At 43.8% G+C, this 21,686-nt stretch overlaps 1 protein-coding gene across 1 annotated transcript in view; it reads left to right on the top strand.

The window, feature by feature from the left end:
• The first annotated feature begins 339 nt into the window (after nucleotides 1–339).
• Nucleotides 340–21,686, top strand: part of LOC124040677 (roquin-1-like) — a 30,409-nt gene continuing 9,062 nt past the window's right edge. Inside the window, 14 exon segments of the mRNA XM_046357753.1 lie at nucleotides 340–470; nucleotides 2,184–2,545; nucleotides 8,171–8,291; nucleotides 8,384–8,623; nucleotides 8,977–9,152; nucleotides 9,495–9,695; nucleotides 10,390–10,522; nucleotides 15,550–15,668; nucleotides 15,892–16,004; nucleotides 18,582–18,824; nucleotides 18,927–19,138; nucleotides 19,337–19,695; nucleotides 19,697–19,756; nucleotides 20,236–20,394. Of these exon segments, the coding sequence (XP_046213709.1) occupies nucleotides 2,315–2,545; nucleotides 8,171–8,291; nucleotides 8,384–8,623; nucleotides 8,977–9,152; nucleotides 9,495–9,695; nucleotides 10,390–10,522; nucleotides 15,550–15,668; nucleotides 15,892–16,004; nucleotides 18,582–18,824; nucleotides 18,927–19,138; nucleotides 19,337–19,695; nucleotides 19,697–19,756; nucleotides 20,236–20,394 (2,367 nt within the window). The 5' untranslated portion in view covers nucleotides 340–470; nucleotides 2,184–2,314.

Genomic DNA, 21,686 nt, shown 5'->3' with positions numbered 1-21,686 from the left:
GGTGATGGCGATATGGGGCAACGTGCCATATCCAGCAATGTCACAACTGGATGTGACAATGCTGCTCTACCTTTTTACTGTGCACTGGCATTCTCTCACCAACAGGGGGTGCGCTCGCTCCTTGCTCAACTCCAAAGTTAGCTAACCGTTGCAAAAACGTTGTGCAACGGAAACCTTTTACCGTGTCCTCTAGGAACCAAACAGAAGCAAACAGAGCAAACGACGAGGGACCTACCTGAATGTGTCCAATTGAAACTCTCGATATAGTTGCAAAACGTTAGGAGAGAATGGTTTCCGTTTGCAACAGACAAAACGTTTTGCAACAGAATCAGAGTAATGCACCCCAGTTAACACCCTCGAACTGGTCTCAAACTTCGGCAGCAGCCAAGCTGCACAGGCGACATGGCTACCGATTTAATAACGCAATATTTTCCTAAAGACAGTTAAATCTTCCAAGTGTTTTGGAATGAGTGAGTAACTTGTGCATGTAATCGAAAAATGTTATGAACAGTTAACAAAGGCATATTTAATTAACTAGCTTTTTATTTTGGACGCATAGTTTCTGAGCCAGCCTAGCGTACTAATGCCAGCTAGCAATCGCGTCCCAGACGGTTCGCTAAGTACGTAGCAGTACGTTAGCTGCAATTGATTTGCCTACATTCTGCAACCTGCTTTAGCGATTTGATTGCCACACCATTAGTAGCTAACGTTAGCTAGTTAAATAATTGATGTTAAGTAGACGTCTAAAAAACGAGCTAAATACCAAAACTAAATAGCTAGTTAGATACATAATATTAGATGTTGCCACATGCAATTCTGGTTGGTTAGCTTGAACGATTCCCTTACAGCTAGTCATTTGTTGTGCTTGTAACTAGTGTAGCTAACTAGCTAGTTATATAATTAACTAGCTTTAAGTACATTCGTAAGTTTGATGCATTTGTTGTTTCCATGTCAGTCATGAAACCATCTAACCTTAACTAGCTAACTGCTAACATAACATCCCATCGCTAACGTTGTTTACCTAGTAACTTAGCCAGTTGTCTAACGTTAGCCAGCTAAAGTAACGTTAATTGACGCTCAAATTTAACGCCAAATGTGTAGCTACTTGCCAGGTAACTAGCCGTTATGTGATGATAATGTAACGTTGCGTGTTCAACTAGCTAATTGTTATTTAAAATAAAAACCAATATATATTGATGTAGTTATATCCTGCATGATCAACTTGTTAGCTAAAACCGTTAGCTAGATCATTCTGCGCAGCATAGCTAGCTAACGTTAAGTTACCTCAAACACAAACAGTAGTAACTAGCTACGCCTCCTCTTTGTCTACTACTTGCCAGGCCATAGGCTAACAACGCCAGTCGTTGTTTTGTTCGGTTATTTGGCCATGGGTTGCCAGCCATTTATTATTTATCTGATGACAGAATTTCCTGGCTCTTTGAAAATGATTGAACCATCTAGAACCGTTGTAATCAGATAGTTGGTTAAAGCCGACACTGGATGGTGATCATGCTAACTAACGTTATTCAACTTGCGGGTGGATTGTCTTTTTAGCTAACCGTTTTGAATTTGTAAGCGCGTTGAACTCATTCGCCTGGTGCAGCTAACCAGCATATCTTATTTACTATAGACGTACATTTTTAAGTTAGCTATCATATTGTGTCTGGTATTATTTTAATAATATTAAAATGATATATATATATATATATATATATTAGTAAAGACCCTGGGTTTATAATAGGTCAACGTTACTGTCAGTTAACTAATTGGCTATCTAACGAACATAACACTGACTGGCCAAGGGTTTTATCTAACGTTATTTTATTGTTGTCGCTAAATGTAACATTGCTTGCTTGACCTGTGCCAAGAAGATAAATTAGAGCCACTATCAGCTCCTGTAGCTTGGGATGTTTTTATGTGGCCTGTAGGTATGTCATTTGTTGCCAGCCATAAATGTAAACAATGTTGGTTTGGGTCATCTGGGGTGTAATCATTAATCCAAAGTTACAACAGAGTTTCTATTGGACAAATTCAGGTGGGTCCCTCCCCGTTTGCTTCCTAGTGAATACACCCCTGATGTATCAAGGTAATTGGCTCAGCTAATGTCATTGTGCATGAGTCAGTGTGTCAGTATTATCCACAGGCTATTAACCCACTATGATTGTATTCCTTCTCTCTTTCAGCATTTGTCACGTGACATGATGCGCATCCACGATGTGTGACAACGTTTGAAGAACAATTAAGTTCGGAAGAAAAATCTTGATTCCAGTGGAATCTTCCATATTTTTTTCTTTGTAAAAAAAATTGTCCAGTGATGCCTGTGCAAGCCCCACAATGGACGGAGTTCCTGCTGTGTCCCATCTGCACGCAGATGTTCGAGGAGACGGTGCGGCGGCCCATCTCGCTGGGCTGTGGCCACACCGTCTGCAAGATGTGCCTGAACAAGCTCCACCGCAAGGCCTGCCCCTTCGACCAGACAGCCATCGCCACCGACATCGAGCAGCTGCCGGTAAACACAGCCCTACTGCAGCTTGTGGGGGGACAGGTGAGTCTTGAGACCCGGTGGAGGGGAGTGGCTCAATCCATTTAGAATTTGTTCTTTACCCACCAGTGTTTTGGTTTTAGATAGGGTCTCTAGGGTTAGGGATACAGGATGGTGGATAACAACAGAGCACAAATGGGATGCTACCCTTCTAGGCAGAGTTGCAAAGAAAAAGCCATATCTCAGACTGGTCAATAAAAAGAAAAGCTTAAGATAGGCAAAAGAACAGACAGTGGACAGAGGAACTCTGCATAAAAGGCCAGCATCCCGGAGTCGCCCCTTCACTGTTGACGTTGAGACTGGTGTTTTGCGGGTACTATTTAATGTCAGTTGCCAGTTGAGGACTTGTGAGGCAATCTAATGTACTTGTTCTCTTGCTCAGTTGTGCACCGGGGCCTCCAACTCCTCTTTCTATTCTGGTTAGAGCCAGTTTGTGCAGTTCTGTGAAGGGAGTAGTACACAGTGTTATACGAGATCTTCAGTTTCTTGCCAATTTCCCGCATGGAATAGCCTTAATTTCTCAGAACAAGAACAGGCTGATGAGTGTCAGAAGAAAGTTCTTTGTTTCTGGCCATTTTGAGGCTATAATCGAACCCACAAATGCTGATGCTCCAGATACTCAACTAGTATAAAGAAGGCCAGTTTTATTGCTTCTTTAATGAGCACAACAGTTTTCAGCTGTGCTAACATAATTGCAAAAGGGTTTCCTAAAGAGCAATTAGCCTTTTAAAATTAAAAACTTTGATTAGCTAACACAACGTGCCATCGGAACACAGGAGTGATGGTTGCTGATAATTGGGTTCTGTACACCTATGTACATATTCCATAAAAATCAGCCGTTTCCAGCAACAAGTCATTTGCAACATTAACAATGTCTACACTGTATTTCTGATCAATTTTATGTTATTTTAATGACAAACACTGGGCTTTTCTTCAAAAAACAAGGACATTTCTAAGTGGCACCAAACTTTTGAACGATATTGTGTGTGTGTGTATGTATGTATATATATATATATATTAGTACCAGTGGGACACACCTACTCATTTCAGGGTTTTTCTTTATTTTTTACTATTTTCTACAGTGTAGAAAAATAGTGAAGACTTCAAAACTATGAAATAACGCATGGAATCATGTAGTAACCAAAAAAAGTGTTAAACAGTAGCCACCCTTTGCCTCGATGACAGCTTTGCACATTCTGGACATTCTCTCAACCAGCTTCATGAGGAATACTTTTCCAACAGTTTTGAAGGAGTTCCCACATATGCTGATCACTTGTTGGCTGCTTTTCCTTCACACTGTGGTCTAACTCATCCCCAACCATCTCAATTGGGGTGAGGTCAGGTGATTGTGAAGGCCAGGTCATCTGATGCAGCACTCCACCACTCTCCTTCTTGGTCAAATAGCCCTTACACAGCCTGTAGGTGTGTTGGCTTATTGTCCTGTTGAAAAACAAATGATAGTCCAACTCAGCGCAAACCAGATGTGATGGCGTATCGCTGCAGAATGCTGTGGTAGCCGTGCTGGTGAAGTGTGCCTTGAATTCTAAATAAATCACTGACGGTGTCACCAGAAAAGCACACCCACACCACCTCCTCCATGCTTCACGGTGGGAACCAAACATGCAGAGATCATCCGTTCACCTACTCTGTGTCTCACAAAGACACGGCGGTTGGAACCAAAAATCTCAAAATTGGACTCGTCAGACCAGTCTAATGTCCATTGCTTGTGTTTTTGGGCCCAAGTAAGTCTCTTCTTATTATTGGTGTCCTTTAGTAGTAGTTCCTTTGCAGCAATTCAACTATGAATGCCTGATTCACACATTGATGTTGAGATGTGTCTGTTACTTGAACTATGAAGCATTTATTTGGGTTGTAATTTCTGAGGCTTTTAACTCGAATGAACTTATCCTCTGCAGCAGAGGTAACTCTGGGTCTTCCTTTTATGTGGCGTTGTTCATGAAAGCCAGTTTCATCATAGCGCTTGATCGGTCTTGCACCTGCACTTTTAAAATTCTTGAAATTTCCGGATTGACTGACCTTCATGCCGTTCTCTTTGCTTGTTTGAGCTGTTCTTGCCACAATATGGACTTGGTCTTTTACCAAATAGGGCTATCTTCTGTATCTCACCCCTACCATGTCACAACACAACTGATTGGCTCAAATGCATTAAGAAGGAAAGAAGATCCACAAATGATCTTATAACAAGGCACACCTGTTAATTGAAATGCATTCCAGGTGACTACCTCATGGAGCTGGTTGAGAGAATGCCAAGTGTGCAAAGCTGTCAAGGCAAAGCGTGGCTGCTTTGGAGAATCTCAAATATAAAATATATTTTGATTTAACACTTTTTTGGTTACTTCATGATTCCATATGTGTTATTTCATAGTTTTGATGTCTTCACTATTATATTACAATGTAGAAAATAGTTTAAAAAAAATAAAGAATAAGCCTTGAATGAGAGGTGTGTACAAACTTTATAGTGTGTGTGTGTATACATATACATACAGTTGAAGTCGGAAGTTTAAATACATAAACTCAGTTTTACTCAATTCCAGTTCGGATCACCACTCTATTTTAAGAATGTGAAATGTCAGAATAATAGTAGAGAATGATTTATATCCGCTTTTATTTATTTCATCACATTCCCAGTGGGTCAGAAGTTTACATACCCTCAATTAGTATTTGGTAGCATTGCCTTTAAATGGTTTAACTTGGATCAAACGTTTTGGGTAGCCTTCCACAAGCTTCCCACAATAAGTTGGGGGACTTTTGGCCCATTCCTCCTGACAGAGCTGGAGTAACTGAGTCGGGTTTCTAGGCCTCCTTGCTCACACACACTTTTTCAGTTCTGCCCACAGATTTTCTTTAGGCCACTCCAATACCATCACTTTGTTGTCCTTGAGCCATTTTGCCACAACTTTGGAAGTATGCTTGGGGTCATTGTCCATTTGGAAGACCCATTTGCGACTAAGCTTTAACTTCCTGACTGATGTCTTGAGATGTTGCAACAATATATCCACATAATTTTCCTACCTCATGATGCCATCTATATTATGTAGTGCACCAGTCCGTCCTGCAGCAAAGCACCCCCACAACATGATGCTGCCACCCCCGTGCTTCACGGTTGGGATGGTGTTCTTCGGCTTGTAAGCCTCCCTCTTTTTCCTCCAAACATAAGGATGGTCATTATGGCCAAACAGTTCTATTTTTGTTTCATCAGACCAGAGGACATTTCTCCAAAAAGTACGATCTTTGTCCCCATGTGCAGTTGCCAACCGTAGTCTGGCTACTTTATGGCGGTTTTGGAGCAGTGGCTTCTTTCTTGCTGAGCGGCCTTTCAGGTTATGTTGATATAGGACTCGTTTTACTGTGGATATAGATATATTTTTGTATCTGGTTCCTCCAGCATCTTCACAAAGTCCTTTGCTGCTGTTCTGGGATTGATTTGCACTTTTTGCACCACGGTACGTTCATCTCTAGGAGATGGGTTGCGTCTCCTTCCTGAGCGGTATGACGGCTGCTTGGTCCCATGGTGTTTATACTTGCGTACTATTGTTTGTACAGATGAACGTGGTACCTTCAGGCGTTTGGAAATTGCTCCCAAGGATGAACCAGACTTGTGGAGATCATCATTTTTTTTCTGAAGTCTTGGTTGATTTTCTTTTGATTTTCCCATGATGTCAAGCGAAGAGGCACTGAGTTTGAAGGTAGGCCTTGAAATACATCCACAGGTACACCTCCAATTGACTCAAATGATGTCAATTAGCCAATGAGATGCGTCTAAAGCCGTTACATAATTTTCTGGAATTTTCCAAGCTGTTTAAAGGCACAGTCAACTTAGTGTATGTAAACTTCTGATCCCCTGGAATTGTGATACAGTGAATTATAAGTGAAATAATCTGTCTGTAAACAATAGTTGGAAAAAATGATTGTGTCAAGCACAAAGTAGATGTCCTAACCGACTTGCCAACACTAAAGATTGTTAACATGCTATGTATTCTTTATTGGATGGGTTTTGTTGGCGTCATAATGACACGGTAGTCAAACCGTAATGGGATCGATAACTTTGTTGTGAGAGGACATTGCCCAGAAAGATTTGGCGTGGAATTTGATGTAACGCTCATTTGTGAAGCTGGCAGGTGCTCTGGTAAGACAGTCTACTGACTTTTTCCCTCTTTAAAAAGTGAGAAGCTGTGATGATGAAATTTGATTAGACTTGACCAGTTTCAACACGTAGCCAGCCAAGTACACTTGGGCGGTGTATCGCATATACCTGGTGCCTGCGGGGGGAATTCTGTGCTACACCACTGCTTATAACTAAGTTAACTATCTAAAATGTGCCAAATAAATTGTCAGCTCAGGGCTCCAGCTATGTGTTTGGTTTGCTAACTTGCTAGCTAGGGCGCCAGCTTGCAAGATCAAGCTTCTTGGTTACATCAGAGACATGCAATCCCCTCCTGGATCAAGATCCCTGCTCCCTAAATTGTTTTTGTGTGTAAAACAACTTTAAAAAAAAAAATGTTTGGAATGAAATAGCCCCCCAAGCTGCTGGTAATCCTGTATACCCCGGTATGGTACAGGAACAGTATGAAAATCTGGGTACTACTCAACCCTAGTGTCAATACGGTATTATAGCTGTGAGGTGGGTAAGGTCAAATGTTCTCTGCTCAGTGAGTGTTAGCCTGATGACTCACACTAAGTTATTCTTCTTCTGCTCCTCTGTCGTTTGCTACATCATTTAGTCTGAAACTGCCAACATTGAAGTCGTTTGTTGTGACGAGGGCTATTGTACAAAGCAATCAGTGATTTGTATTGTCTCTAAGCAGTCTGAGTATCAAAGCCAATGACACATTTTCAAACCACTGCTTTACCCAAGTGTTCTGGCTCTGGCCCAACCCATCGGCTTCCTGGACCAATCAGATTGCCCCGGATGTGTTCACATTTGGTGAAGGGTCAGGGAGGTACTCTGATCCAGACTCATTTTGGAGAAAAACGTTCGCGGGCGTTGCGTAGCAGTTGGCCGGCGCATGGGGTCTGGTTAGCCAGGCAAAATGTCTGTGCCCATTGATTTACAATTATTCAAATTGGGTTGTGTTCCTTATGCACCCAACAAAATAAAACAGGAGGGACTACCTGGACTTGCCTACCCCAGACCAGCTTATTCCCATTCAGAGCAATCTATGGGTGGGTGGACTAGTGGCTATATTGGGTGTGCTGTTTGGAATGTTTGTATAATTGATGGTTATCACACCACACCCCAGAATTCTCCACCTTTTTCTAAGTTCTACATATGATGCAACACTTTTATTGAGCAACCATACTGTGTGGGTGGCCTGTGACACTCCTGTGGATGTTAGTGCTATGGCCATTTTAATTCCATGACACTGCAGTTAGTGAATTTAGCGACTGCACGCTCAACACTCCAACATTTAACTATTGATTATTATGTAACCTAATTAAGTAACCTAATTAATCTCATTATAACCCTATTATTATTATATTATTTGTTCAATCATTTGACTGTAAATGAACCCAGTGACACGTTTACCAGCTCATTATGCTATTACAGGTGATGGGTGTTTTAATTTCCTATATTGATATACCATTATGCCTCTGTCCTACCTCCAGGTTCCCAAGGTTCAGCCGGTGGCCCTGATCACCAGCCCAGAGGACTCGCAGCACTATGAGGAGGCTAGGCAGTGTGTAGAGGAGCTGGCCCTATACCTCAAACCCCTTAGCAACAACAGAGGTAACATACACACCACACAAAAATGAATTAAATCTGACTTTTGACAATGATGACAATGCCACTCTCAATGGTGTGTGACTGTCTCCCCCCAGGGGTGGGTCTAAGCAGCACAGCCCAGAGCATGCTGAGTCGGCCCATGCAGAGGAAGCTGGTGACCCTGGTCCACTGTCAGCTGGTGGAGGAGGAGGGCCGTGTGCGGGCCATGAGGGCAGCCAGGTCTCTGGGGGAGCGCACGGTCACAGAGCTCATCCTACAACACCAGAACCCCCAGCAATTGTCATCCAATTTGTGGGCCGCCGTCCGGGCCCGGGGATGCCAGTTCTTGGGCCCAGGTAAGATGAGAGGAAGTTATACGCACGCACCCGCCCTGACTATACCAGCGTTTCTCAAATCTCTCCTCAGAGAACCCCAACTGTTCCATTTGATCTATTCCATAGCTATCAGACCTGATTCAACTAGTGATCTAATCCTCAAGCCCTTGACTAGTTGAATCACTGCTAGTTCAGATCTACAACAAAATTGTGAGATGTTTGGTGGTCCACAAGGTGAGTTTCGAGAAATGCTGTCTTAAACAATGACATTTACTAGTGTAAGTGTTTGTATATGTTGTCTAACTTGCATAACTGTCTGAATAGATGTGTGTATTTGTGGTCTAATAATCCACCTGCTTCCTTCTCCCTCCCAGCCATGCAGGAGGAGGCTCTGAAGCTGGTGCTGCTGGCTCTGGAGGATGGCTTGGCCCTGTCCAGGAAGGTTCTGGTGCTGTTTGTGGTCCAGAGGTTAGAGCCACGCTTCCCCCAGGCCTCCAAGACCAGCATAGGCCACGTGGTGCAGCTCCTCTACAGGGCCTCCTGCTTCAAGGTAGGTCTGACTACCTGCATGACATACAGAAACGCAGACCTGGGTCTGGGTCGTGTTCACTTGGCACCAAACAGGAAACCAGACGGAAACTAGGAGCTACTAACTGAACTTGCCCAACAAGAAATACAAATGTCTGTTTTCCATTGCTCAGCGTTTTTAAATATTTGCTTCGTTGTGCCCCAGGGAACATGACCCAGCAAAGGCCTTGTGGTTCCCAAACATTTTTGTGCCATGACCTCCCAAAATCTTTCTGGACCAGCTGCAACCAACAACCTGATCCTGACGCACCATTTAGAGAAACGGTACCTTAATATACCCCTCCCTCTCTCCATGGCTGCATAGGTGACCAAGCGCGACGAGGACTCGTCCCTGATGCAGCTGAAAGAGGAGTTCAGGACGTATGAGGCACTGCGGCGCGAACACGACTCCCAGATTGTGCAGATCGCCATGGAGGGTGGCCTCCGCATCGCTCCCGACCAGTGGTCCTCCCTGCTCTATGGGGACCAGTCCCACAAGTCCCACATGCAGTCCATCATCGACAAGGTGTGTTACTGGTCCTAGGAGTTGTCATGTACGTCAGGGTTCCCCCCACGGGTCATTTTGCCCCACAGGTTTTCTGAGCCAAAAAATTAAATATTTTCCTACGTTTTCCCACACATAATAGAGAGATATGTGTAATCGTATAAAAATGTAAGCAATGTTTGAAATGATTATGTTTTAGTCAAATGTTAAATCTGTTTGGGCTTCTTGCGGTCAATTTGCAGTCTACAAATTAGTTTTAATTATGTTCCAGCCCCGTGACCATCCGCTCAAGAAATAAATCTGCCCGCCCTGAATCTAGCTGATGATCCCTGATGTAGGTCGTATTGTTAATTACACAGGAGGCTGCTGAGGGGAGAACAGCTCATAATAATGTCCGGAACGGGGCAAATGGAATGGCACCAAACACCTGGAAACCTTGTGTTTGACGTATTTGATACCATTCCACTGATTCCTCTCCGGTCATTACCACGAGCCCGTTCTCCCCAATTAAGGTGTCACCAACCTCCTGTGTGGTTCAGTATCAACAAGGTGTGTGTGTGTCCGTCACTTATTTCGACACACATTCACAAAAATCGCACGTTAACTCATGTATACATCTGCTTATCAGTTTGAATTTGTCTGTATGACACACATGAAACCACATAAGAAATCCACTCAGGATTTAAGTTAACCTTTTCACATCCTGTCCCTCCAGTTGCAAACGCCAGCGTCGTTTGCCCAGAGCGTTCAGGAGCTGACCATCGCCTTGCAGAGGACGGGTGACCCCGCCAACCTTAATCAACTCCGACCACATCTGGAACTACTGGCCAACATCGACCCTAGCCCCGGTGAGAGAGACGGACACGCACACTCAACACCTACATTCTTATTCTACCTTCAATAATGAATATAATTGAAAATAGAATTCAGACCAGACATACTGGGGTTGAATTCCATTCCCTCGTGTTGCCACCTCCCTCAACCTCTCTTTTTCTTGTGTCCCCATTATGGAACTGATAGGGCTAAAATGGATGAAAGCAGTACCAGGAACTATTGCTTTCCCCTTTTCAGCCCCATCAGATCAGTGAAGGGCAGGCAACACAGGCAGAGGGGAGAGGGAGCTTTCTGTAACTTTCTGGAATGAAATGCTGCCCAGTGCTTTCCACTAGTTAAGTGGTCAAGAATCAATCAATCAGTGTAGAACAGGTTGGGTGTGTTTGTTATAGTTGCGCTCACGTGGATGTGGTCAAGGAGAAGAACAGACTGATTCAAATAGGCATGACTCACTGGCCCTTAAGACTCATCTCAACCATGGATTTTGACCTATATGTCGTTACAATCTTTCAGTATTGGACCATTTCATTTAAGCACTTTTGTTTAAAGGTTTAATGCGGCCATTTCCTATCTCAATATCAAATCATTTCTGGGTAACAATTAAGTACCTTACTGTGGTTGTTTTAAATTATAATAGTAAAAAAATATATATTCTTAGCAAAGATACATTTTTCTAGCAAGAATTTTGCTAGCACTGTCTGGGAGTGGTCTACGTGGGGACGGGAATTGAGAATGACATGTTATTGGCAGAGAGGTTTTGGAACTCTCTTTCTTATTTTTTTTTATATATTTTTTTTATTTCACCTTTATTTAACCAGGTAGGCTAGTTGAGAACAGGTTCTCATTTGCAACTGCGACCTGGCCAAGATAAGCATAGCAGTGTGAACAGACAACACAGAGTTACACATGGAGTAAACAATTAACAAGTCAATAACACAGAGAAAAAAGGGGAGTCTATATACAATGTGTGCAAAAGGCATGAGGAGGTAGGCGAATAATTACAATATTGCAGATTAACACTGGAGTGATAAATGATCAGATGATCATGTACAGATAGAGATATTGGTGTGCAAAAGAGCAGAAAAGTAAATAAATAAAAACTGTTGGGATGAGGTAGGTGAAAATGGGTGTGCTATTTACCAATAGATTATGTACAGCTGCAGCCATCGGTTAGCTGCTCAGCTAGCTCATGTTTGAAGTTGGTGAGGGAGATAAAAGTCTCCAACTTCAGCGATTTTTGCAATTCGTTCCAGTCACAGGCAGCAGAGTACTGGAACGAAAGGCGGCCGAATGAGGTGTTGGCTTTAGGGATGTCAGTGAGATACACCTGCTGGAGCGCGTGCTACGGATGGGTGTTGCCATCGTGACCAGTGAGCTGAGATAAGGAGGAGCTTTGCCTAGCATGGCCTTGTAGATGACCTGAAGCCAGTGGGTCTGGCGACGAATATGTAGCGAGGGCCAGCCGACTAGAGCATACAAGTCGCAGTGGTGGGTAGTATAAGGTGCTTTAGTGACAAAACGGATGGCACTGTGATAAACTGCATCCAGTTTGCTGAGTAGAGTGTTGGAGGCAATTTTGTAGATGACGTCGTCGAGGATCGGTAGGATAGTCAGTTTTACTAGGGTAAGCTTGGCAGCGTGAGTGAAGGAGGCTTTGTTGCGGAATAGAAAGCCGATTCTTGATTTGATTTTCGATTGGAGATGTTTGATATGGGTCTGGAAGGAGAGTTTGCAGTCTAGCCAGACACCTAGGTACTTATAGGTGTCCACATATTCAAGGTCGGAACCATCCAGGGTGGTGATGCTAGTCGGGCATGCGGGTGCAGGCAGCGATCGGTTGAAAAGCATGCATTTGGTTTTACTAGCGTTTAAGAGCAGTTTGAGGCCACGGAAGGAGTGTTGTATGGCATTGAAGCTCGATTGGAGGTTAGATGGCACAGTGTCCAATGACGGGCCGAAAGTGTATACAATGGTGTCGTCTGCGTAGAGGTGGATCAGGGAATCACCCGCAGCAAGAGCAACATCATTGATATATACAGAGAAAAGAGTCGGCCCGAGAATTGAACCCTGTGGCACCCCCATAGAGACTGCCAGAGGACCGGACAACATGCCCTCCGATTTGACACACTGAACTCTGTCTGCAAAGTAATTGGTGAAACAGGCAAGGCAGTCATCCGAAAAACCGAGGCTACTGAGTCTGCCGATAAGAATATGGTGATTGACAGAGTCGAAAGCCTTGGCAAGGTCGATGAAGACGGCTGCACAGTACTGTCTTTTATCGATGGCGGTTATGATGTCGTTTAGTACCTTGAGTGTGGCTGAGGTGCACCCGTGACCGGCTCGGAAACCAGATTGCATAGCGGAGAAGGTACGGTGGGATTCGAGATGGTCAGTGACCTGTTTGTTGACTTGGCTTTCGAAGACCTTAGATAGGCAGGGCAGGATGGATATAGGTCTGTAACAGTTTGGGTCCAGGGTGTCTCCCCCTTTTGAAGAGGGGGATGACTGCGGCAGCTTTCCAGTCCTTGGGGATCTCAGACGATATGAAAGAGAGGTTGAACAGGCTGGTAAATAGGGGTTGCGACAATGGCGGGGGATAGTTTCAGAAATAGAGGGTCCAGATTGTCAAGCCCAGCTGATTTATACGGGTCCAGGTTTTGCAGCTCTTTCAGAACATCTGTTATCTGGATTTGGGTAAAGGAGAACCTGGAGAGGCTTGGGCGAGGAGCTGCGGGGGGGCCGGAGCTGTTGGCCGAATTAGGAGTAGCCAGGCGGAAGGCATGGCCAGCCATTGAGAAATGCTTGTTGAAGTTTTCGATAATCATGGATTTGTCGGTGGTGACCGTGTTCCCTAGCCTCAGTGCAGTGGGCAGCTGGGAGGAGGTGCTCTTGTTCTCCATGGACTTCAGTGTCCCAGAACTTTTTTGAGTTGGAGCTACAGGATGCAAACTTCTGCCTGAAGAAGCTGGCCTTAGCTTTCCTGACTGACTGCGTGTATTGGTTCCTGACTTCCCTGAACAGTTGCATATCGCGGGGACTGTTCGATGCTATTGCAGTCCGCCACATGATGTTTTTGTGCTGGTCGAGGGCAGTCAGGTCTGGAGTGAACCAAGGGCTGTATCTGTTCTTAGTTCTGCATTTTTTTAACGGAACATGCTTATCTAAAATGGTGAGGAAGTTACTCTTAAAGAATGACCAGGCATCCTCAACTGACGGGATGAGGTCAATGTCCTTCCAGGATACCCGGGCCAGGTCGATTAGAAAGGCCTGCTCACAGAAGTGTATTGGTCTATTAAATAATTTACTGCCTGGTGATGTCACTCGGCAGGCCTAGACACCATGCCACCAAACCACTCTTACACTAAAAGTTCATTATCATTTTTCACAGTGTTATTATTGTGAAAACACACACACACACACACACACAGTACCTGTCAAGTTTTGACACACCTACTCATTCAAGGGTTTTGCTTTATTTTTACTATTTTCTACATTGTATATTAACAGTGAAGACATCAAAACTATGAAATAACACATATGGAATCATGTAGTAACCAAAAAAAGTATTAAACAAATCTAAATATATTTTGTATTTGAGATTCTTCAAAGTAGCCACCCTTTGCCTTGAAGACAACTTTGCACACGCTTGGCATTCTCTCAACCAGCTTCACCTGGAATTTGTTTCCAAAAGTATTGAAGGAATTTCCACATATGCTGAGCACTTGTTGGCTGCTTTTCCGTCACTCTGTCCGTCACTCGGTCCAACTCATCCCAACCATCTCAATTGGGTTGAGGTTGAGTGATTGTGGAGGCCAGGTCATCTGATACAGCACTCCATCACTCTCCTTCTTGGTCAAATAGCCCTTATGAAGCCTGGAGCTGTTGGGTCATTGTTCTGTTTAAATGATAGTCCCACTAAGCCCAAACCAGATGGGATGGTGTATCGCTGCAGATTGCTGTGGTAGCTATGCTGGTTAAGTGTGCCTTGAATTCTAAATAAATCACAGACCGTGTCACCAGCAAAGCACCTCCTCCTGATTTCCACCGGTCTAATGTCCATTGCTCATGTTTCTTGGCCCAAGCAAGTCTCTTCTTATTGGTGTCCTTTAGTAGTGGTTTCTTTGCAGCAGCTCGACCCCTGAACAGTTGATGTTAAGATTTGTCTTTTACTTGAACTATGTAAAGAATTTATTTGGGCTCTAATTTCTGAGGCTGATAACTCTACTGAACTTATCCTCTGCAACAGGGGTAACTCTGGGTCTTCCTTTCCTGTGGCGGTCCTCATGAGAGCCAGTTTCATCATAGCGCTTGATGGCTTTTGAGACGGCACTTTCAAAGTTCTTAACATTTTCCGCATTGACTGACCTTCATGTCTTAAAGTAATGATGGACTGTCATTTCTCTTTGCTTATTTATGCTGTTCTTTCCATAATATGGACTTGGTCTTTTACCAAATAGGGCAATATTCTGTATACCACCCCTACCTTGTCACAACACAACTGATTGGCTAAAACGTATTGAAAAGGAAAGAAGTTGACTACCTCATGAAGCTGGTTGAGAGAATGCCAAGAGTGTGTAAAGCTGTCATCAAGGCAAATGATGACTAATATATTTTGATTTGTTTAATCCCTTTTTGGTTACTACATGATTCTATGTGTTATTTCATAGTTTTGATGTCTTCACTATTATGCTACAATGTAGAAAATAGTAAAATATTAAGAAAAACCTTGAAATTAGTAGGTGTGTCAACTTTTGACAAGTACTGTATATAACATTACTGTAAATAAATGAAAATCCAGTTTTTGACTGGACTGGGCCTTTAAGAGCCCTTTAAGCAATAGCCTATGTATGAAAGAGAGGGACTATTTGTTTGGTTTGGTACTTTGCGTGCAATACCTTTTCAATCATTTAGATTGTGAAGTTATTGTTATCGCTGACAACAGTCCCAGATGTCCAAGTTATCAGCATCACTATTAGAATGTGTCTTATACTCCTTCATGTCAAGTATTTACTCGTATCTCCCCTACCCTCTGGCTCTCTAGACGCCCCCCCTCCCACGTGGGAGCAGCTGGAGAAGGGTCTGGTGGCGGTGAAGACGGTGGTCCACGGCCTGGTGGACTTCATCCAGAACCACAGCAAGAAGGGAGCCGACCCACAACAGGTCTGTCTCTCACTCTGGCTCATTGTCACTGATCCAGGCCTGTATTCATACTGCGTCCTATTGTCCATGTAACCTTATTAATTATGATCTAAATAAAATGCTAAACTGATCCTGGATCAGCACCCCTACTTTGAGACGTTTTATGAATACTGTTCCAGATATTTGGAATGTTGAACTTAAAAAATGACACTATTCTATTGGATATGTTTTTCTGTCTCTCTAGCCTCCCCAGCACAGTAAATACAAGACATACATGTGTCGGGACATGAAGCAGAAGGGGGGCTGTCCCAGAGGAGCCAGCTGTACCTTCGCCCACTCTCAGGAGGAGCTGGAGAAGTAAGTCCCCCCTCCATCTTCAGAAATATATATTATATATATATACACTACCGTTCAAAAGTTTGGGGTCACTTAGAAATGTCCTTGTCTTTTGAAAGAAAAGCACATTGTTTGTCCATTAAAATAACATAAAATGTATCAGAAATACAGTGTAGACATTGTTCATGTTGCAAATGACTATTGTTGATGGAAATGGCTGATTCTTATGGAATATCTGCATAGGTGTACAGAGGCCCATTATCAGCAACCATCACTCCTGTGTTCCAATAGCACGTTGTGTTAGCTAATCAAAGTTTATAATTTTAAAAGGCTAATTGCTCATTAGAAAACCCTTTTGCAATTATGTTAGTACAGCTGAAAACTGTTGTGCTCATTAAAGAAGCAATCCAACTGGCCTTCTTTAGACTAGTTGAGTATCTGGAGCATCAGCATTTGTTGGTTCGATTACAAGCTCAAAATGGCCAGAAACAAAGAACTTTCTTCTGAAACTCCTCAGTCTATTCTTGTTCTGAGAAATGAAGGCTATTCCATGCGAGAAATTGCCAAGAAACTGAAGATCTCGTACAACGCTGTGTACTACTCCCTTCACAGAACTGTGCAAACTGGGTCTAACCAGAATAGAAAGAGAAGTGGGAGGCCCCGGTGAAAATTTTTGCAAAAATGTGTTTACATCCTGGCATTTCTCCTTTGCAAAGATAATCCATCCACCTGACAGGTGTGGAATATCAAGAAGCTGATTAAATGGCATGGTCATTACACAGGTGCAACTTGTGCTGGGGACAATAAAAAGCCACTCTAAAATGTGCAGTTCTGTCACACAACATAATGCCACAGATGTCTCAAGTTGAGGGAGCCTGCAATTGGCATGCTGACTGGAGGAATATTCTACAGAGCTGTTGCTAGATAATTGAATGTTAATTTCTCTACCATAAGCCACCTCCAACGTTGTTTTAGAGAATTTGTCAAGACATCCAACCAGACCACGGTGTAACCATACCAACCCAGGACCTCCACCTCCTGCTTCTTCACCTGCGGGGTCGTCTGGGGGGGGGGTGCTGAGGAATATTTCTGTCTGTAATAAAGCCCTTTTGTGGGGGAAACCTAATTCTGATTGGCTGGGCCTAGCTCCCCAGTAGGTGGGCCTATGCCCTCCCAGTCATGGGAAATCCATAGATTAGGGCCTAAGTAATTTATTTAAATGACTGATTTCCTTCTATGAAATGTAACTCTAAAATATTTGAAGTTGTTCAATGTTGCAATTATATTTTTGTTCAGTATAAATTATTTTATAATATAAATATCCACATATCACAACCAGTACTCTTTGAATTGAAATAAAGTCTCAGTCATGAACACTCTTACTGACACTTGTGGCTGCTTTGTGTGATGTATTGTTGTCTCTACCTTCTTGCCCTTTGTGCTGTTGTCTGTGCCCAATAATGTTTGTACCATGTTTTGTGCTGGTTCCATGTTGTGTTGTTGCCATCTTAGGTCTCTCTTTATGTAGTGTTGTCTCTCTTGTTGTCGTGTGTGTTTTGTCCTATTTATATTGTATTTAAAAAAATAATTAAAAAATAATCCCAGGCCCCCGTTCCCGCAGGGGACCTTTTGCCTTTTGGTAGGCCATCATTGAAATTAAGAATTTGTTCTTAACTGACTTGCTTAGTTAAGTGAAGGTTAAATAAAAAAAATAAAATGGCACAAACTCTACTCTCTCCCATTTGCATCAATGTACCCAAATTGTATTTTGCTCAGATAACCTCATTCTTAGTTTGTCTCTGGAGTTATTACTTAGTAGGCCACTGTTTTAAAACCTATTCCGTTGGTGTAGATTCAACTATTTTTAATCTACAGTAGGATGACTTTTCTGTTTTTATAGCCACTATATAACTACTGTATTTTATGTTTATAGCAGGCCACCCAGGTCACAAGGGTAACTGTATTTTATGTTTATAGCAGGCCACCCAGGTCACAAGGATAACTGTGTTTTATGTTTATAGCAGGCCACCCAGGTCACAAGGATAACTGTGTTTTATGTTTATAGCAGGCCACCCAGGTCACAAGGGTAACTGTGTTTTATGTTTATAGCAGGCCACCCAGGTCACAAGGATAACTGTGTTTTATGTGTATAGCAGGCCACCCAGGTCACAAGGATAACTGTGTTTTATGTTTATAGCAGGCCACCCAGGTCACAAGGATAACTGTGTTTTATGTTTATAGCAGGCCACCCAGGTCACAAGGATAACTGTGTTTTATGTTTTATAGATAACAGGCCACCCAGGTCACAAGGATAACTGTGTTTTATGTTTATAGCAGGCCACCCAGGTCACAAGGATAACTGTGTTTTATGTTTATAGCAGGCCACCCAGGTCACAAGGATAACTGTGTTTTATGTTTATAGCAGGCCACCCAGGTCACAAGGATAACTGTGTTTTATGTTTATAGCAGGCCACCCAGGTCACAAGGATAACTGTGTTTTATGTTTATAGCAGGCCACCCAGGTCACAAGGATAACTGTGTTTTATGTTCATAGCAGGCCACCCAGGTCACAAGGATAACTGTGTTTTATGTTCGTAGGTACCGTAAGATGAACAAGCGTTTGGCGGCTCGCCTCCCTGGCTCATCCAGCCTGCTGTCGGATGACTGTCTCCCTCTGGACATGGGGGTGACCCGGAAAACCTCGCCCCTTACCAACGGCTCAGCTGGACACCCCATGCCCCAGCTCATCACCCGCGGCACGGACGCCGTGACCTACGACCTGTTGTGCAAGCCCAAGATGGACGGCGGGTGCAGCAGCTCCCCGGGATCGCCCCCTGACTCGTAAGTGGGTTTGTTTTAGCTATAAATTCTGGCACTTTTCTTTTTACATTGATACAAAAACTTATTGTAGCATTATTCAGAGCTCTGTTTTTCTTCCCTCAGTCTGGATTCAGGGCCCAAACAAGGGTTCCTTCAGCCTCCCCTTGCCATGGGCCACCCCAGGGGGTCAGGCGACCTCATGCCCAAACAGATGCCCGTAGGTGTGATGCCCCGGGGGCCTCAGATGTACCCCCAGCAGCTGCCTGACATGTACTACTCCGACTCACGCCCACTGCCCTCCGCCTCCCAGTACGAGCCTTCGCAGTACCCCCAAGGTGAGGCTGAATGTTGATGAAAAGTTTTATGTTGTTCAAATGTTTGTTTGTTTTCTGTAATGCACTTCATTTATTTTATTTGATGGCAAACATTTTATGTTTTATTTCCCAGCAACTGATTTCAGCTCTGTCAATAGAAAATGTGTTTTAAACCTATGATTTTGCTGAATTACCAATATGAACCTAAAACGTGTAAAGAAAATCAACATGTCAATGTGTCCCCCTCTGTCCTCCAGGATACCCCTACCAGCAGCCCCCCCCAGTACTCCACCCAGCGCTACATCCGAAACCTCCCTACCCCCAGCGAGGCCGCTGGACCCCCCTACCAGGACCCCTATTCTGGCTATGGCCCTCCCGAGCGCCCTTACCCAGCTCCCCACTCCGGCACCCCCTACTCCTACCTTCCCCACTATGACACCCGGGGCCGCCACGGCCCTTACCCTGGCCCCCAGCCATACCCGACGCAGAGGGACGACATGGTCCGGATGAGCCCTGCTCCCCTGGACATGCCCCCTAACCACCACTACCAACAGGAGCAGGTGGCCAGGGAGAGGTACCCCCCCAGAGGGGTACTACCCAACTGGGGCCCAGCCTCAATCCATAAGGTCCAACGTCAGGGTGAGTTTGGTTTCTCCACAATCTGTCATATTTCTCTGTACGTCCGTGGTCAGCAACCCAGGTATATAGACATTTGGTTCAGGCCGACAGTATAACCCTATTCAACCTGTATAAAGTCTTGATGAGCAGTTGAATCAGGGTGTGTTAGCACTGGGAAACAGCTAGCGCACCCTGTAACCCTCCAGGGTGGAGGCTGGTGACCGTTGGTGAACATATACACTGACTGACTACTATGTAGTTGTTGTCTTGTGAGCTGCAGCTTCCTTGAGATTTACACTTGTCTCTTTAGTTGACCAGAAGTCAGATATATTTAATCGTTTTAATGATGGTATGCATTTTTATATGCGTGGTACTAATCATTAAGATGCAGGTAGTTTAGTGTCATTATGGAAATACTGAGTATTACACCCCTCAACACCCACTACACCCCATATACCCCTCAACACATCTGATAAACTGTCCTGTGGTGTGTTATTTAGGAGCAGTACAGACGCTCCTCCCAGCCCAGCCTGGACTACCTGCACCATCGCCGCAAGGAGCTGATGGCCCAACTAGAAGAGCGGAAGGTCATCTCCCCTCCACCCTTTGCTGCCTCCCCCACCCTTCCCCATGCCTTTCCTAGTGACTACCCCCCAGAGGTAAGACCAACACACACAACTTAGGTCACTCAGGGTCAACACGTTAAAACAGGGGTTCTCAAAGTGGGTTCTCTTTCAGTCGAATCTGTTCGACATCTCACTATGGGACGGTGTTTAAACCAACTAACTCGAGGTAGAACTCACGGCTGGGTTATCTTCTATGGGGGAATGTGAAAGGGGTGGTGCTTCAATGCTGGGTAACACACTGAAGAAACAGCACCGTTCGTGCTAGCCAAACAAACCAAATGGCAGTTTAGCCCAGAGGTTGCTAGCTAAAACACGGTGGGCACTGACAAAAAGCTAGAGACCCTGGGTAGAAGTAGCAAAGATTTGTGGGAACCTGCTATTGTGTGTAGGCCAGGCAACAGGTGTACTGTAGCAAGCTGACGACAAAAGGCGCTGCTAACAAACGGAGGTAACTTGATGTTAGCAGAATTCCTGAAAATACTAAATAAGACACTCAATGCTCCATCGTGGGCTGGTAACCCACACCGAGAGGAACGGTGAAGTTGAGAAAGCTGCTTAACGGGCTAGTAACCAGACAGTAACCAAATAGACGTGTGAAGTGGTTTAGAATGAGGAAACCAGAGCAGTGCAGAGTGTTATATAGACACGCAGGGTGTACACCCACGAACCTCTGATTGGCCTGTTGGGAATGATTTGATTAAGGCTTCAACCAATGACCCAAAAGAGGGCGTCGCACAGTGGGGTGTCTTCATTTCCTTCAGAGAACCGGGGTTACATAACGTAACGCGGCAAGATCTGAAAAATATACTATATCACTAACAACATATTAAGTGACATTTGGCCAAGAAATCCGTGGAATGTGATTAAAGTGTGTAATACAATGTAATATTATAAATCAACAATCTATGTTCCTAACCCTGGGCAACATGGACCTGGGAGGCTACCAGGGATATTGGTATCCACAGTACTCCAACAATTATCACTTTTTCCACTCTAACCTATTTTACCAAAAACAATTTTACATAAATACACTGAAATTTAAGCTTTAAAGCTGCAACAACAAAACATATCTTAATGAAAACATTTATAGAATTTTTGGAAATTATCTTGAACTGCAACATTTTCTCTGATGCCTTTTTAAATGTTCTATCCCAGGCTCTGTCAATAGACTTGGTTTGTCCATCCATGAACTGCAAACGTCATAGTACAACTCTTTGTAGACTATTTTTATTGCACTCGAGTTGTGTTCTGATTATGAGAGATCCCTGATAAATTTGCTATCACAAAATGGGTCCCCAGCCCAAAAAGTTTGAGAACCCCTACAT

Source organism: Oncorhynchus gorbuscha, linkage group LG08, assembly GCF_021184085.1.
Source record: "Oncorhynchus gorbuscha isolate QuinsamMale2020 ecotype Even-year linkage group LG08, OgorEven_v1.0, whole genome shotgun sequence".
In the NCBI taxonomy this organism is placed as follows: domain Eukaryota; kingdom Metazoa; phylum Chordata; class Actinopteri; order Salmoniformes; family Salmonidae; genus Oncorhynchus; species Oncorhynchus gorbuscha.
The sequence above is the reverse complement of the archived record's forward strand: the minus strand, read 5'-3'. Positions and strand labels throughout refer to the sequence as shown.